At 46.2% G+C, this 14,582-nt stretch overlaps 4 protein-coding genes across 4 annotated transcripts; 3 read left to right on the forward strand and 1 right to left on the reverse strand.

The window, feature by feature from the left end:
- Positions 1-93: 93 nt before the first annotated feature.
- On the reverse strand, positions 94-1,361 carry F4822DRAFT_440697 (uncharacterized protein; the record flags this gene model as incomplete). The annotated part of the gene is made up of 3 exons (XM_051462777.1): positions 857-1,361; positions 487-789; positions 94-426 (listed from the first exon to the last, which is right to left on the reverse strand). Exons 1-3 carry the CDS (start codon positions 1,268-1,270, stop codon positions 94-96), a joined length of 1,050 nt encoding a protein of 349 aa, XP_051308708.1. The 5' UTR covers positions 1,271-1,361.
- Positions 1,362-6,595: 5,234 nt separating this feature from the next.
- Positions 6,596-7,868, forward strand: F4822DRAFT_86919 (uncharacterized protein). Its single transcript, XM_051464101.1, has 2 exons — positions 6,596-7,218; positions 7,274-7,868. Exons 1-2 carry the CDS (start codon positions 6,740-6,742, stop codon positions 7,482-7,484), a joined length of 690 nt encoding a protein of 229 aa, XP_051308709.1. The 5' UTR covers positions 6,596-6,739; the 3' UTR covers positions 7,485-7,868.
- Positions 7,869-8,405: 537 nt separating this feature from the next.
- F4822DRAFT_421627 (eukaryotic translation initiation factor 3 subunit 3) lies at positions 8,406-10,358 on the forward strand. Its single transcript, XM_051459812.1, has 3 exons — positions 8,406-8,749; positions 8,875-9,344; positions 9,400-10,358. Exons 1-3 carry the CDS (start codon positions 8,696-8,698, stop codon positions 9,959-9,961), a joined length of 1,086 nt encoding a protein of 361 aa, XP_051308710.1. The 5' UTR covers positions 8,406-8,695; the 3' UTR covers positions 9,962-10,358.
- Positions 10,359-10,854: 496 nt separating this feature from the next.
- Positions 10,855-13,418, forward strand: F4822DRAFT_86935 (Adenosylhomocysteinase). Its single transcript, XM_051464102.1, has 5 exons — positions 10,855-11,135; positions 11,201-11,283; positions 11,354-12,256; positions 12,309-12,744; positions 12,799-13,418. The coding sequence occupies exons 3-5, from the start codon at positions 11,356-11,358 to the stop codon at positions 12,809-12,811; spliced, it is 1,350 nt and encodes a 449-aa protein (XP_051308711.1). The 5' UTR covers positions 10,855-11,135; positions 11,201-11,283; positions 11,354-11,355; the 3' UTR covers positions 12,812-13,418.
- Positions 13,419-14,582: the final 1,164 nt, after the last annotated feature.

The following is a 14,582-nucleotide window of genomic DNA, read 5'->3' on the forward strand; positions in this document are numbered from 1 at the left end:
TCCCTGAATTCGCAACAATAAATAGAAAGACAAAAGCACTATAGTGAAAAAGACTACCTAAGAAAGAAAAAAAACAGTCAAATGAGAAGTAGATCACCCTGAAGTGTACACCATTCTGAAAACTCCAGCGGGATCCCCGGTAGTCGAGATTCGGGGCTGGCAGAAGCTGATGTTCTCGAGCACCTTCTCGTTCCCACTGTTATCTTTACCACAGCTGACATCTCCCTTCCAGCAGTCATATTGGGGTGTAAACGAGTAGAAAGCCACAGTACCGACTTCTTGTCTTCCGGCTTCTTGAGCAGCGGTGATGTTGGTTTGCGTAAGGGTAGTACCGGTCTCATCCATCCAGCTTTGCGCAATGTTAAGCGCTAGGCCCGTTTTGATCGTGGATTGTTCGATGAAGTTAATACCAGCCTCGAAGCTGACCTATACAGAAGTGATGTTAGTACCTATTGCCTAGACATGGTGGATAGGTAGTGAATGTACATCGATTCCTTCTTCGGTAGTCCAGGAGAATGATTGGAAGTGCGATACCGCCGTGCTAATTTGTCTGCTCTGGGTAATCGAATGGGTGCAGGCAGGAGGAGCCTCGCAGGTCTGCGGCCTAGTAACAGCAATCTGCTCGCCATCCTCGACAGTAGGACTAGAAGAATACAGTTTCTTCACAGTACAGGTCGGGGGGTCACCGCCGTTGGTGGTATCCTGGGCTTCCTTGTGTTCGTACTCGACTTCCGCAACGGCGCAATCATCGCGACCACAGCAGTAGCTAGTGATTACGTTGTCGTTCGGCTGTTCGCGTCGCATAATTCGTTAGCAAATTGCCTAATTTTGGGTGGATATATGTTTTCGGACTCACAGCAAGTGCAGTATAGTAGCAACCCTCCTGGGCTATTCTCAGCATCTCGTCGCCAGGCATCTGGCTGAGTACCTGCCATCCTCTAGGTGTTTCCTTCATCATCATGTACTGGCAACCCGGGTCAGGCTGCTCTATTTTCCAGTAAACGAACTGGACTCCCGCATCTTGGTCCATGTCGCCGGTGGCATGGGCGGCCGGGAACGTCATATTCTCGTAAGTACGACCACCAGCGTAGGTACCCTGCTCTCTAATCGAGTGGTCTATGAGGAGCGTGTTGTTCGGAATTTGCACCCCATCGCTCCAGATATCGAGGGGATCATTACACCCTTTTTCTTTGTATGCGACGAAGCCACGCGTAAGTGCGAGCGTAGGTGATAGGAGGAAGAGAGGGAGAAGGCGGCTTGGTGAGATCATTTTGAAGACCAAAGTACTGAGGATATCTAATATTTGCTTATTTTCAAGGGTTTTCAAAGATCTGAGTCTTTTGTAGATGAGTTGAGCTGATGAGGATGTTTTGTTTCTCACTAGAAACGAGCAGATTTTCTACCCTTATATATTCGTCTTGAGGACCGATCATAGGAAGTATCTCATAGCACTATTACATAGCCCCTCAAACAGTATACACGAATCTATCACGACACTAAACAGAACGGAGTCCATCTCGTTATCTTTCCTATGGGGTCGACCTTACCGACGGAACCTCCGCTCCATAATTTCTACTGGGTATTATCCTTGAAGCAAGATGTCTCTGACAATCCAGGCCGCGAAATAATAGCACGTGGTGTCTTAATAGCCTTCGGAGCTCTTCTGACACACTTCTACTTCATTCTAGAAGAAGGTAAGGACATTGGTCCCTTTGTGGAAATGAGGAAACTACAAGTGCCGCCATGTGGTTTGCTACCGGTGTCCGTAAACCTATCTCATAACATAGCGTCTCCATTTTTAGCTTCCCGAATCTAAGGATCCCCTCTTGACGAGACAGCAGATGTGGTTTCAAACCAGAAGCCCCTCATTGCGCCTCGAATCAGCAGTGTCGGGTTGTGATGCCAAGCGGACCCATGATATCAGTTCGGAAACTTCGTCTCGTAGATCTGGGGAAGAACCTAGCCATATCCCCAATATTCAAAGGCCTCCATAAAAACGGTACTCGCGATGTTGTTATCGCCGATAATTGAGGCTAAGTCTACCATGTTCACCGAGAATACCCAACCTCGACGACATGTTAACCTAACGTAGACAGCTACAATTTACGAGGAATTGCCTCTAGATAGTCTACGAATATTACCATGGTGTATCCCCAGGGAAATTAAGAATATCATTTGTATTACGTGTGTTTGTTGTAGATGTAACATCATCGACTCGTATTCTCCTAAACTACCTAGGTACTTAGCCTAGGCTCAGGTATGACCAGGAGTTAGACTAAATTCATAGTCCACATAGCAAATTATCTGACGATATATCGTGTATTCAAATGAGCGCCGAAACATTTGGCCGCTTGCTACCCATTATCTTTTGTACCTGATCCAAACGAAAAATCCCGACTGTGGAGAACGTAGTAGGCTGTGGTAGAGGGTCTGTGAATCCATATATCAACCTCTTGGTAACCAACCATGACCCTTATAATTAGGCTGACGAGATAAACGTTGCCCTAAATCACCCAAACTAATCTTTATACCAGGAAGGATAATCTTAATACCGATGCACAAGCACCTGACTAGATCATGCGACTTACGTGGTACAACCCTGACTGGACTTCGGTGAATTTTCAAACATATACTGGGGTCTATGTCGAAACGACCGGTATTTCTTGCATAGTTTCTGGGGGATCCATACAGGTATTTTTATGTTTTCTGTGGGATTGACATGTTTGTGTCGCTAGATCGGGTCTATTAGGAGATACGCCCCATACCGGAGAGTCCAACCGGCACCACCGCTCTGCAATGGCTTTCCGGTCCAACCGTTGTTTGCCTTATTGTCCAGGTACTCAGTTAGGCTGGAAATCAATATCCACCCAACCGAGAATTTCTACGTCACACCTTCTACAATGAATGTCGTGTTTAATATCGCCCACGTGCCCACGGCCAATACAATGGCCTCAAGCCTTCCCCGTGGGGTCGGTACAGGGCCACCCACCATACTGAAGAGAGATCGTCAGGTCCCCTATGTGGTATCCTTGAGGGGCACCGAATATGGTATTACCTCGGAAATGATCTTGAATACAGGTATCTTTAAGGAAGGTCGATGGAAGAAATGAACCCGTGCCGTTCAGCGACGGTGTTGTATGCGGTGAAGTCACGGATGTCACGAGGACACTATTGCTATCATATCGTCTTTATACCGGTATCCAAAAAGAAATATAGACAACGAAGCCACTAGGTGTCCCCGAGGCGCCAAGAACCCCCAGATTACCGATTACGGCTGACTGGTTGAACGGGACGAGGCGACGAGGGACTCAGTGGTTGGCAGAATAGCGTCTTGATGACGATCTTCTTTACCGAATTTCCTTATTCCACTTACTTAGCGAGGAAATGATTAATACCTCTTCTCTAAGCCCCTCATTCGTTTTAATGAGTATTTATTGAAGTCTACGACCGAGCATGTTCTAAACATCTTCTATATGATTGGCTCGTCAAAAGAGATATTCGACGACCCAGTAGGTTTGTCGGGACCATGCCAAGCACCGAGAGCCGTTCCGCAGCTTCGGCACGGAAACGTTTCATAATTTGAGATAAGCATTCATCTTCCTCCGAGAAAGTCATGCTGAATACCTAATCTGGACTTATGTCGTGGCTTCAATGTCGGTCAACAACCCTCCAGTAACGATCGTTCAAATTCTAGACACTAATGCGGATCTGCTAACCCTCACATATCTCCTTAGTATTGACAATGATAAACCATATTTGGCGCTTCGCTATACATTTTCCCGGTCCATATCAACCGGCAATTCGAAGCGGCATTCCGGAACTTGCGGCCCCTGAAGCTACACGTCCACACCGACTGATAGCGGACATGGAATTAGTTTATGATATAGATTAGGTACGCTTGAAGGATTTTGTGAAATGTCATATTTATATTTCAATTATAGTTATAAATTCTGGTTAGTAGACTCCCCTAAGCCTTGGGGTAGAGAAGTTATCGGAGGGTCTACGGTTCTTGTCAGCCACTGGACCTCCCCTTAACACCAATTCTCATGTAAATAAGAGTACTATAAGTGATATATATCCAGGTATCTACCTAGGTACCCGCGACAGATTATCTAGTCGAAGGGTTTGCTGTTGAAGTAAAAATCAGAAGGGACGGAAAGCCCATCACTATACCGATGATATCACGTCACGATCTCCTTCAATGGCGTTTTGATCTGTTATTGTGAATAGGATTGCTTGGATATCTAAATCTGGCCTTGGTTGGGATGATTACTTGGCATTTTGCCATTTCGCTTTGCCTTACCGGATTAAGTGTGATGAGGGTATCACGGCATTTAGCAATTTCGATGCGAAAGCTCCACGGCTTTTATGATAGTTCTGAATCATAGCACCATTACCAAAATCATATTCAGGTGAGGACACCCATTACGACCCAACGAAAATAGCACATCATTATGAATCGTACCTATCAACTCCTTGATAAAGTTACCGAAGGAGTTGAAGGCAATTGAACTAAGTTAATCACGGGGGCGAGCCCCTACGGAGTAAAGTAAAGATTTCGCGATGTAAGCTAATAAGTGATACAAATAGGGAGACAATTCGGTAATAATGATGAGTTCAAGTGCAAATGGGTTTAGAAGCGGTATTCATCTATTTACCTATTATCAGAATGGCATCGGGTTTCCTAGCAGGTAATGGAATAAGTTAGAAATTTCCTGATCAACATATCACTCTCTCGTTGTCGGGGTAAATAAGAGGTAGCACAAGAATTACCAGCTACACCTCAATTGATCAGGGCTTAATGATAAGGGCTTATATCGATATGGTTCAATGTCTTATGCTACTAATAATTGCCAGTGCGAGATATTCAGACATGCCATTAATTGGAAATAAGTACTCTCTTGCTTTTTACTGACATTGCTATGCTATTCCCTTGAAGATGGATTTCGCAAGGTACTGCCATTATTTACACGGAGCAGTTATATCGGCTCCATTCCTCTTAATAACCTGGTCGGGCACGTGTTCGACTTCTGTGCTGGAGCGGTGTTTCGGAGAGTTCGTAGCCCCAACAGCTCGGATCGGCCGTGCAGCGAAAATCACTCTTCTCTGATTTGTAAAGGCAATTCAGGCGGATTGTAGAGCGGTCCAAGTTACATTTACATGGGGAATTACACGTTTGTCGAAATCCTACCGGCATCGGCGTCGCGCCACCTTGTGCCTCTTGTGTTGCGGTCCCTTTTTTTCTTCCTTTTTTTCTCGCACGCAACCAATTGCTGTAGCATGTCGGTCATCGTGGTACAAAACATACATATCCATTGTAAGGATACATACGGAAAAGAAAACCATTTTGTGGGAAAATACCTCCGGGATTTAAAGGTGGGCCAACGTAGCATTCATATCGGCTGCGACGGTCCTCCTGTTCTCGTTTATCTCCTGTACTATCCCATATCTATCGACTACATATAGGTATGTGATATTCGGAATAGGGTAGCAACCGGATTAGCTGAATGCTCCGAGCGACGGTGGCGGATGTTGCTGTGATGGTACCTAAGTAGCCCGAACATCCATCTTTTCTCTCTGAAGCCATGCCACGTCGGCGTTGGGGTGTGACAAAAGTGAATGCGAGATGGGACGTTTGCCAATGTACGATTTGCTGACCGTAATCGTTGTGTTTTGTCTAAGCTGTGCGTTGTGAATTAGTCGCATGGCGCTAACATATCTTTTCTCTTTCTTATTCGGCGGTTGCGGTACATTGCAGGTTTGTCATATTCATGTAACAACTGGAGAGGTGACGACTGACCCGATCTACGCCGATTCGTCAATTCCTCGACGATGATCTAAGCATTGATACATACATACCCAGGTAAGTACCTAAGTACCTAGCCATGTACATATGCCTAGCATATATGACTTGTAACCTAGGTGAATGGGTAATATATTTGCCCTTTCGAGCACGTTGTCTATCAAGATCGAGGTCACATACACATGTATGTGGGTCATGCTGCGCTTGCATGGATGCTCCAAGGGGCGTTTTGCTCAAACGGGCTGTATCAAACGCCTAGGTAGATATCCAGGTGGATGCTGAAGCTGGGTCTAGTCAAACATCCCCAGGATATAGATTGGAAATGGGGAAGAAAAAAAAAGGAAAACAAGAATGAGTAGCTAGTCGATTTATATGTCATGGATTTCGAGTTAATAAGGTCGAAATTCGTAATCTTAGTACTATTTTAGTGCTAAGATTGTCCAACTTTGGGCTGACTGGCTAAATGCTGTGGCTCAATGGTATCAACGGTTTGTGGGATTGCGCGATCAATTCCGGGATCAAGAATGACCCAGAAATTTTCACCAACTTACACACGCAACAAAGGGCTTTACTTAGACATACCTAATCCCAATCTTTTATCATGCAGCCGGGTCCGCTCGCCATACCGCCGAACGATGGTAACTTGAAGATCTCCTTGCTTCACAACGTTGCGTAGTGATAGTGAAAAACCGACTCCCGTCCCTTTAATTCGGCAGTCCTGATTCCTGGAAATCATCATCCCATATCACCTGGATGTCCTAGAGGTCTCCTTGCATAAAAACCACCTTGAGCCCTGCCTTGAAGCTACCGGATTCTTCAAGTTTTGTCAAGAATTCTCATACTCTCAACACCATTTATCATTATCATCATCCACTCATTCTCTTATCGCTTTCGGTCAGCCAACACTTAGAGACTTCTCTATCAAACCCACCAACCATGGCTGTAAATGAGGTGTCACCACACCTCTCAGGGCCCTCACCCGTAGTCCTTCAAGAGAAGGAACCAATAGAGATCTCGACACAGGAGATTGCTGCATCACCTCTGGGTAGCAGTGACGGCATCTTCGCGCACGAAGGGGGGCACTTGCTGGTTCAATCGCCATATACCGAAGAGGAACACCTTCTCGACTTGAGAACTCTGGATGCAGAGAACGCATTGCTCGCTCGGGCGCTTGCTCGCATGCGAAGTCTGCGGCCAGACTATGCGACCGCCCCATATACAGAGACTTTCAACTGGAATGAAATAATCGAGGAATTGACACGGCTCGTGCGAACGCATGGCCATAACTGGAAAGAGACTTCCTTCTTCATTGTGGCTTTCCGATCTCAGATCCCGCCTACGACTGAGTACGAGGATCTAGGTGCCTTGGATGAGGTAGCACATGCGGAAGCGATAGCTAGTGGAGGTTTTCTGAAGTAAGTGATCCACCCCGCTCAGATTCGCGCGGAAGAGCGCATTAACAAGATGTAGGTATTGGTTCGGACATCCTGATAAGGAGGGCAGGAACCTAGCTACCTGTGTGTGGAGATCGCAAGAGGATGCGAGAAAGGGAGGAGTCGGCCCTGGGCACCGAAAGGCTGCGGCGGCAACGCGGTCGTTGTATTCGCATTGGAAGATTGACCGGCACAGGCTTATCATCCGGGATGACGTGCAAAGCTGGGAGATTATTGACTGGGAATGAAGGCGTAGGGTTGCAGTACACTGCACGGTGGCCGACCCGGTATGGTTGACCCTCATGTGCCTGAGATAGAGGCGACAGGCGTTGGCGAATGAGAGAAAAGGAGTCTAGTCCGCGGCCAGCGGGCCGTCTGTGTTTGACCGGTTACCCTGTCGTTTCTTTTATTTTTATTGTGTTTTTTTTTTTTTTTTTTTTTTTTTGGCCTGTGATTTCCAGCAAGGTATTATCGGTTATCGGGTTCTGTTAACCAAGATGGTGATAGAGCATAGAAGATCTTCGGCGCAAAGATATGCTTAGATAGAACGAAAGGGATAGATAAAGATACGAAAAGATAGAAAGTAACAAATAGAGATCGTTGTGTATCCGCACACCCGGAAGTCCATCTTCCCTCTCCTAATCGAGTATTAACCCGTGAAGATGATCAAGATGGAAGAAGTTAGGCACTATTCCTCTCCCGGTGGCAAATGAAAGGGAGGGCAACTAACACGAGCCTTAGCGCTTGTGTTGTGGATGTTAAAGGAGGGTGATATAGGTGGTATAGGTGGTATAGGTGATATTCGTGATATCTTCAATCCACTTCGGTTGCTAGGTTGATGCGGGCATTGCTGGGCAGTGCTAGTAATGGTCAAGTAGATGAGACAATTGACATATGACGAAAAAGAATACAAGCTCAGAAAAGGGACGACGTTGCTTTGAGGCTCTTTAAATACGGTTTATTTGTGGAATGTGTGGAATGTCGACATGGAGAATGACAACATGAGCGTGGGGGTTCAGAGTGGGATGTTCAAGCGAGTTATTTTCGCGGGATGCTTTATCAGTAGTGTATGAAAATGGAAGTATTGTAAGAAATGAGAAGAGGGGATACGGGGGTTACGGGTTATGTTTTTGGGATGCCGACGCGCCAGCATGTGCCTCGAACTTGTTTAATTCATATAGTCCTACTAGTTATATAGAGCACTATAAATGCATATAGCATATGTCTATCCGATATCTACTTAAAGCATATTAATACTTATGTAATCATTTTTTGCTATTCTTCCCCGCCTACCTAAATTTCTAAACCCACAAGAATCGCATCCCACTAAAACAACAAAATCTGGAAAGACATCGCAACATCGTCACAACAACCAAACCCGATAACCCGAACTCATCCCCCAAAGTCAATACAATATTGTACAATAACAGGGCGAAAACTAGTTTAGAAGTTTGCGATCATGGCGGACTCTTTAAAGGATGCGCCGTTCAAGACGGTTCAGGTTGAGGCGTTGGTAAGTAACAATTTTTTTTCTCTCTCAAATTAGTATTCGTTTACCCCTCTAGTAGCCCTAGAATCGCCTTCTTCGCTATAAAGCTGCCAGCTACACGTGTACTAATCTCGGCGTGGCGCATATAGGTTGTTATGAAAATAGTGAAGCACTGCTCAAACAACTTCCCTACGGCCGCTACCGGTTCTATCGTCGGTATGGATAAAGAGGGTGTTCTTGAGATCACCAACACTTTCCCTTTCCCTACCGTTGATATCGCAAACCTCGAAGGTGGTCACCAAAACGATGCGTCCGCTCTCGCCGCCGCCGCTCCCCGCGCCAAGGCGAACATTGTTTACCAGAACGAAATGATACGACATCTTAAGGAGGTCAACGTCGACGCCAACAGCGTGGGCTGGTATACGAGTGCTACCATGGGTAACTTCGTTAGCTCTAGCTTTATTGAGAACCAGTACCACTACCAGCGTGAGAGCGACCGGGCAGTGGCTTTGGTGCACGATGTTAGCCGAAGCTCCCAGGGTGCTCTGAGCCTTCGCGCTTTCAAGTTGACCCAGAACTTCATGACTGCATACAAGGAGGGCAAATTCACCACCGAAAGGTAAGGCGATGCTTAAAAACCAAGTATCAAATGACGAGATACTAACGTAGACCAGCCTACAAAAATCCAAGCTTTCGTTCAAGGATATCCTTGTCGAATTTCCTGTCAACGTCCACAACTCGCACCTTCTTACCTCCTACCTTCATCAACTACCCGCGATCCCCACAGATGAAGACTTGACATTGCCGACGTCTCTCTCCGACTTGCAGCGAGACCCTGTGAAGTTGCCTCTCAACCCATCTATCGATGTTCTTGATCTCTCGATAGACCCTTTCCTCGAGAAGACCTGCGATCTTTTGCTCGACAGCATTGAGTCTCATTACACTGAACTAAACAACCACCAATACTACCAGAGGCAGCTAGCTCGCGAGCAGACAAAGATTACGGCATGGCAAACAAAGCGAAAAGCAGAGAATGCGGGACGAATTGCGGCTAAGCAGCAGCCGCTACCCGAAGACGAGTGGCAACGAATCTTCAAGCTTCCTCAGGAGCCTAGCCGTCTGGAAGGCATGTTGAACGCCAAACAGGTCGAACAATACAGCAAGCAAATAGACGGATTCACAGCCAACGTCAGCGCCAAGATGTTTGCTGTTAGAGGAAATCTTCTCCCAGAATAAAGTCACTAGAGAAACAAAAAGGGTTATAATTGATATAGGTGCATGTGGCTCGGCGTCCGGGGCGTTCTAGGGTTTCTCAGGGTCTGTAGAATAAATTCTACTTAGTTATTCTGATACTGCTACGTATCCCTTAGTCGGGGTCTTTTTCACATAAAAATTGAGACTCTAGCTCTGAAGCCAAAGAAAAAACGGTATGAATAAGGTATATTGATCGTCTTCGAATCTCATCACGAGCGTAAGCAGGCCAAATTTCTATCACGTGTTAAGGAGGAAAGAGGGAATACTGAAGATTTCCGATGCTCACAGTGTAGAGATTCCATATTCAAGCTTACCTACAAGACACTTTAACTACCAGGCACCTACATTTTTAATCAATTTCTACCGTACCTCCATATATCGTAGTGAATTCCTTGGAGGGAGTATATATCGTGGACCTAATGTACCTTGCGGCCGAGCCCGCGCGAGGATCGGGTCTACCTTGACGGCCATAAATTCCTTCTCCGTAATGGGGAGTTACCTAAGCGCTAAAAGGGGGGGTAAAACGGGCGTTTTTGGGGCAGGATTGACCTATTACAAGCGTTTGGAGCGGCGTAATATAAGAAATAATCCGTTGTACACGGAGTTATTGAATTCCCCAACCGCGTAGAAAAAAGGATTTGCCGAGTGGGTGGATGAGGCCGAGTGAGGGGCATTTTTCAGGGACCAAATCCTCTAAACCAAAAGGAGTTTAGTAACTCTGTCAGCAAAACCCGCCGACCACTCAATCTTTGTGGTCCGGCAGGTGCTTGTGAAGGAAAAGAAGGAAAGAGGGGCAGAGGGGTAGCCAGAATTGAATTAAAAAAAATAATCGAAATGCTCCAGGTACCACCTGGGCACCAATAACAACCCAATAGGGCCAATCAATCCTGTATCTAGGCTCTCTCTTTCCACTTTCCTTCCCCCACCAACTCCGTAGCTACCGTACCGCCGTACCAGCCGTAACTTTACTTAGAGGTAGTGACCTTGGAAGTACCTTTTTCCCTATCTTTTTTACCTCCTAGTTCCTACATAGTTCCTACTTATTTTATCTCGCTCTCTCCTCTTTTCTATCTCTTCTTAACCTCTTTCTACTACATTTTCCCCCTTCCCATCCTTCTTATTATCACCTCAATATACTCTTCATTGAGTATTTTAAGTAAGTCAACGCTGCTTTACAAGTTTCTTTGCTAGAGCTCGAGTTGCTAATTCCGTCTGGTGTAGATATCCTTCACCCCGCTTCTCCGGTTAACATCTCAATCTCCCTTCCTTAATATTTTCCCCTCAAGCCTCAATCAATTACTTCAGTAAGTTGTCCCTTTATATCCCATTCCTCCTCATTCTATCATATGAATGACCTACTAACTGTTATGCTAGAAATGGCTGCTCCCGCTAGCAAGTTTAAGGTCGCTGACCTCTCCCTTGCCGCCTTCGGACGCAAGGAGATTGAACTCGCCGAGAACGAAATGCCTGGTCTGATGGCCATCCGAAAGAAATATGCCGCTGATCAACCACTCGCCGGTGCCCGCATTGCCGGTTGCTTACACATGACCATCCAGACCGCCGTCTTGATTGAGACATTAACATCTCTCGGTGCCGAAGTTACTTGGACTTCTTGCAACATCTTCTCCACACAAGACCACGCCGCTGCTGCTATCGCTGCTGCCGGTGTCCCCGTCTTTGCCTGGAAGGGTGAGACCGAGGAGGAGTACAACTGGTGCTTAGAACAACAACTACTTGCTTTCAAGGATGGCAAGAAGCTCAACTTGATCTTGGATGACGGTGGTGACTTGACCCACCTCGTTCACGACAAGTACCCTGAGATGCTAAAGGACTGCTTCGGTGTCTCTGAGGAGACTACCACCGGTGTCCACCACCTGTACCGTATGTTGAAGAACAACAAGCTTCTTGTTCCCGCTATCAACGTCAACGACAGTGTCACCAAGAGCAAGTTCGACAATCTTTACGGCTGCCGTGAGTCTTTGATCGACGGTATCAAGCGCGCCACCGATGTCATGATTGCTGGTAAGATTGCTGTCGTCGCCGGTTTCGGTGACGTCGGTAAGGGTTGCGCTATGGCTCTCCACGGAATGGGTGCTCGTGTCCTCATCACTGAAGTCGACCCCATAAACGCTCTCCAAGCTGCCATGGCTGGTTTCCAAGTTACCACCATGGAGAAGGCTGCTCCCCTTGGTCAAATCTTTGTCACCACTACTGGATGCCGAGACATCCTAGTTGGCCAACACTTCGAGGCCATGCCTAACGACGCCATCGTTTGCAGTATGCATACCCTCATCATATTCCAATTTTATAATGACTAACATATCCTCAGACATTGGTCACTTCGATATTGAGATTGACGTTGCCTGGTTGAAGAAGAACGCCAAGAGCGTCCAGAACATCAAGCCCCAGGTTGACCGCTACCTGATGGCCAGCGGCCGACACATTATCCTTTTGGCTGAAGGACGACTGGTCAACCTCGGCTGTGCCACTGGTCACTCTTCTTTCGTCATGTCCTGCTCCTTCAGCAACCAAGTCCTTGCACAAATCATGTTGTTCAAGGCTCAAGATAAGGCCTTCGGCCAGAAGTACGTCGCCTTCGCCAAGACGGAGAAGCTACCCGTCGGTGTCTACGTACTACCCAAGGTTTTGGACGAGGAAGTCGCCCGACTACATCTCAGCCACGTCAACGCTGAGCTCACCACCCTCACCAAGGTACAAGGTGAATACCTTGGTTTGGAACTCGAGGGTCCCTTCAAGAGCGACCAGTATGTTTTCCTCCCACTATTCTAGATCTTTTTCTTGCTAACAATATCCCGCAGCTACCGATACTAATTTCAACCGTGTACATCATTTTTTTATTCGACGTGCACAGATCTCAATACCGTGTGCACTCCGGAGTTTACCTATAGCTTACTAGAGTTCCCACGATTCTACGGGGGTTGGTCTGTGTTTCAACAAGCATGAGTCTACGCATCAATGGATTTAGGGAACGGGGTACGAGGAAACAAAAGGAACCAGGAGTGCCGGCAGGTCATACTTTTTTCAACAAAAAACGGCGTTGGCATTTTGATGCATGACATGATTCCCCTCATGGCGTTTTGATATTTTCACAAAGACCGAGGAAATGGTTAAGACCATTTATTGTTGGTAAATACCTATTACAGCTAGAGAAAAGAGCTGAGAGCATCATCCGTCAACCGGATCTGGATAGAAAATAGAAGCAGCTAACGCGCGTTTTCCATCCGAATATTATATCTATCAAAATGAAATGATTGTGATAATTGAAATCAAAGGCATTTCATCCTTTCGGCTCGCTTTCTGCAAATTGATTTGCACTCGGGAGGTTTTACGTAAGAGGCCATCGGCCATTTTCTTAAGCTAGGACCCCCACGTCACGTAGAAGCTAGCTGGTTTATTTCTTTTCACACTGCGAGTGGCCAAGAGGAGAGGTAGCCTTATTAATTCGTATCGCTAATATTAGATCGTCGAAAGCTCTTGCTGATTAGAAAAATGGAAAATAGATGCGCTCTTGCGTTACATTTCGTCAACACGTTTCAGTGAATGAGATACTACTATACACGACAATGGTAACATAATATGAAAAAAATAGCCATCTCTTCTTTTTTTATCTACCGTATAACTCTATGATGCCGCATTAGTTGAAAGCTCTCTCTTGCTTTCTATAACTGTCCGGACGAGCTTCACCGCAGAGGAAAAAGAACTCCGTAACAGGCGAGGAAGAGGTATACTTCCTTCGCACATCTAGAAGAAATGAATCCGTTCCAAGTATCGTACCTAAAATAGGCGGTTAACCTTGTTCCATCGCTCCCATAATCAAATAAATAATTCCGTCACGGACACCGAAATTTTGCCCGTCCAAGTCTCGCCGAGGAAAAAGTCAGTCGCCCTTTATCCTGCCATCACTTTTCATCGCCAATACTCTTCTCCTCAACACTTATTCGTACACTGTACTCGGGGGATATAATAAAAGACGTAAACGTAGTCTCATTGTTTTGGTGTTCCGTAGAATGCCGCAACGCCAATCGGGTCCCTTTCTGGTCTGCTCTATGCGTTATAATTCCTCCAGCCGAACACCATATGGTCCTCCGCATATAATCTTATCAAGAACAAAGGTAACGGTAGAAAATGAGGGATAATCGATCGAACTGGCCATGCTGGGGAAAAAATTGGAGAAAAGTACCATCGAAATACTCGTCGCTTCCGAATGCTATATCAACAAAGGTCATTGGGTCTTCGTGAGTATATTAATACATTGATATGAAATTGTCATTTCAATCCTCGTAAATTCCATCGTCATCATCTCCGAATGATATTGCTCCCCGGGGCTATGAAAGCCCTGACGGCGAGCTCGGAGAAACGGCGAACTACATTCGTCGTTCCACCAGTGACCTGGGCTTCATCCTGAATGAATTTGCGGGCTACTGCCAGCCTACTTTTCGGATCAGTCTCATCAAGATGAGGAGGCAAACTGCTCTCAAAGTCCGGAGGGAAATTCGGTGCGAGCGCACGTATCACGGCAAGCGAATAAAGTACGTCGCGATTCTCACGACCATCTAGAAGCTCACGCATCTGTGAAAGGATA

The sequence above is a fragment of the Hypoxylon trugodes genome, assembly GCF_022578975.1.
Source record: "Hypoxylon trugodes strain CBS 135444 unplaced genomic scaffold F4822scaffold_12, whole genome shotgun sequence".
Taxonomy (NCBI): Eukaryota; Fungi; Ascomycota; class Sordariomycetes; order Xylariales; family Hypoxylaceae; genus Hypoxylon; species Hypoxylon trugodes.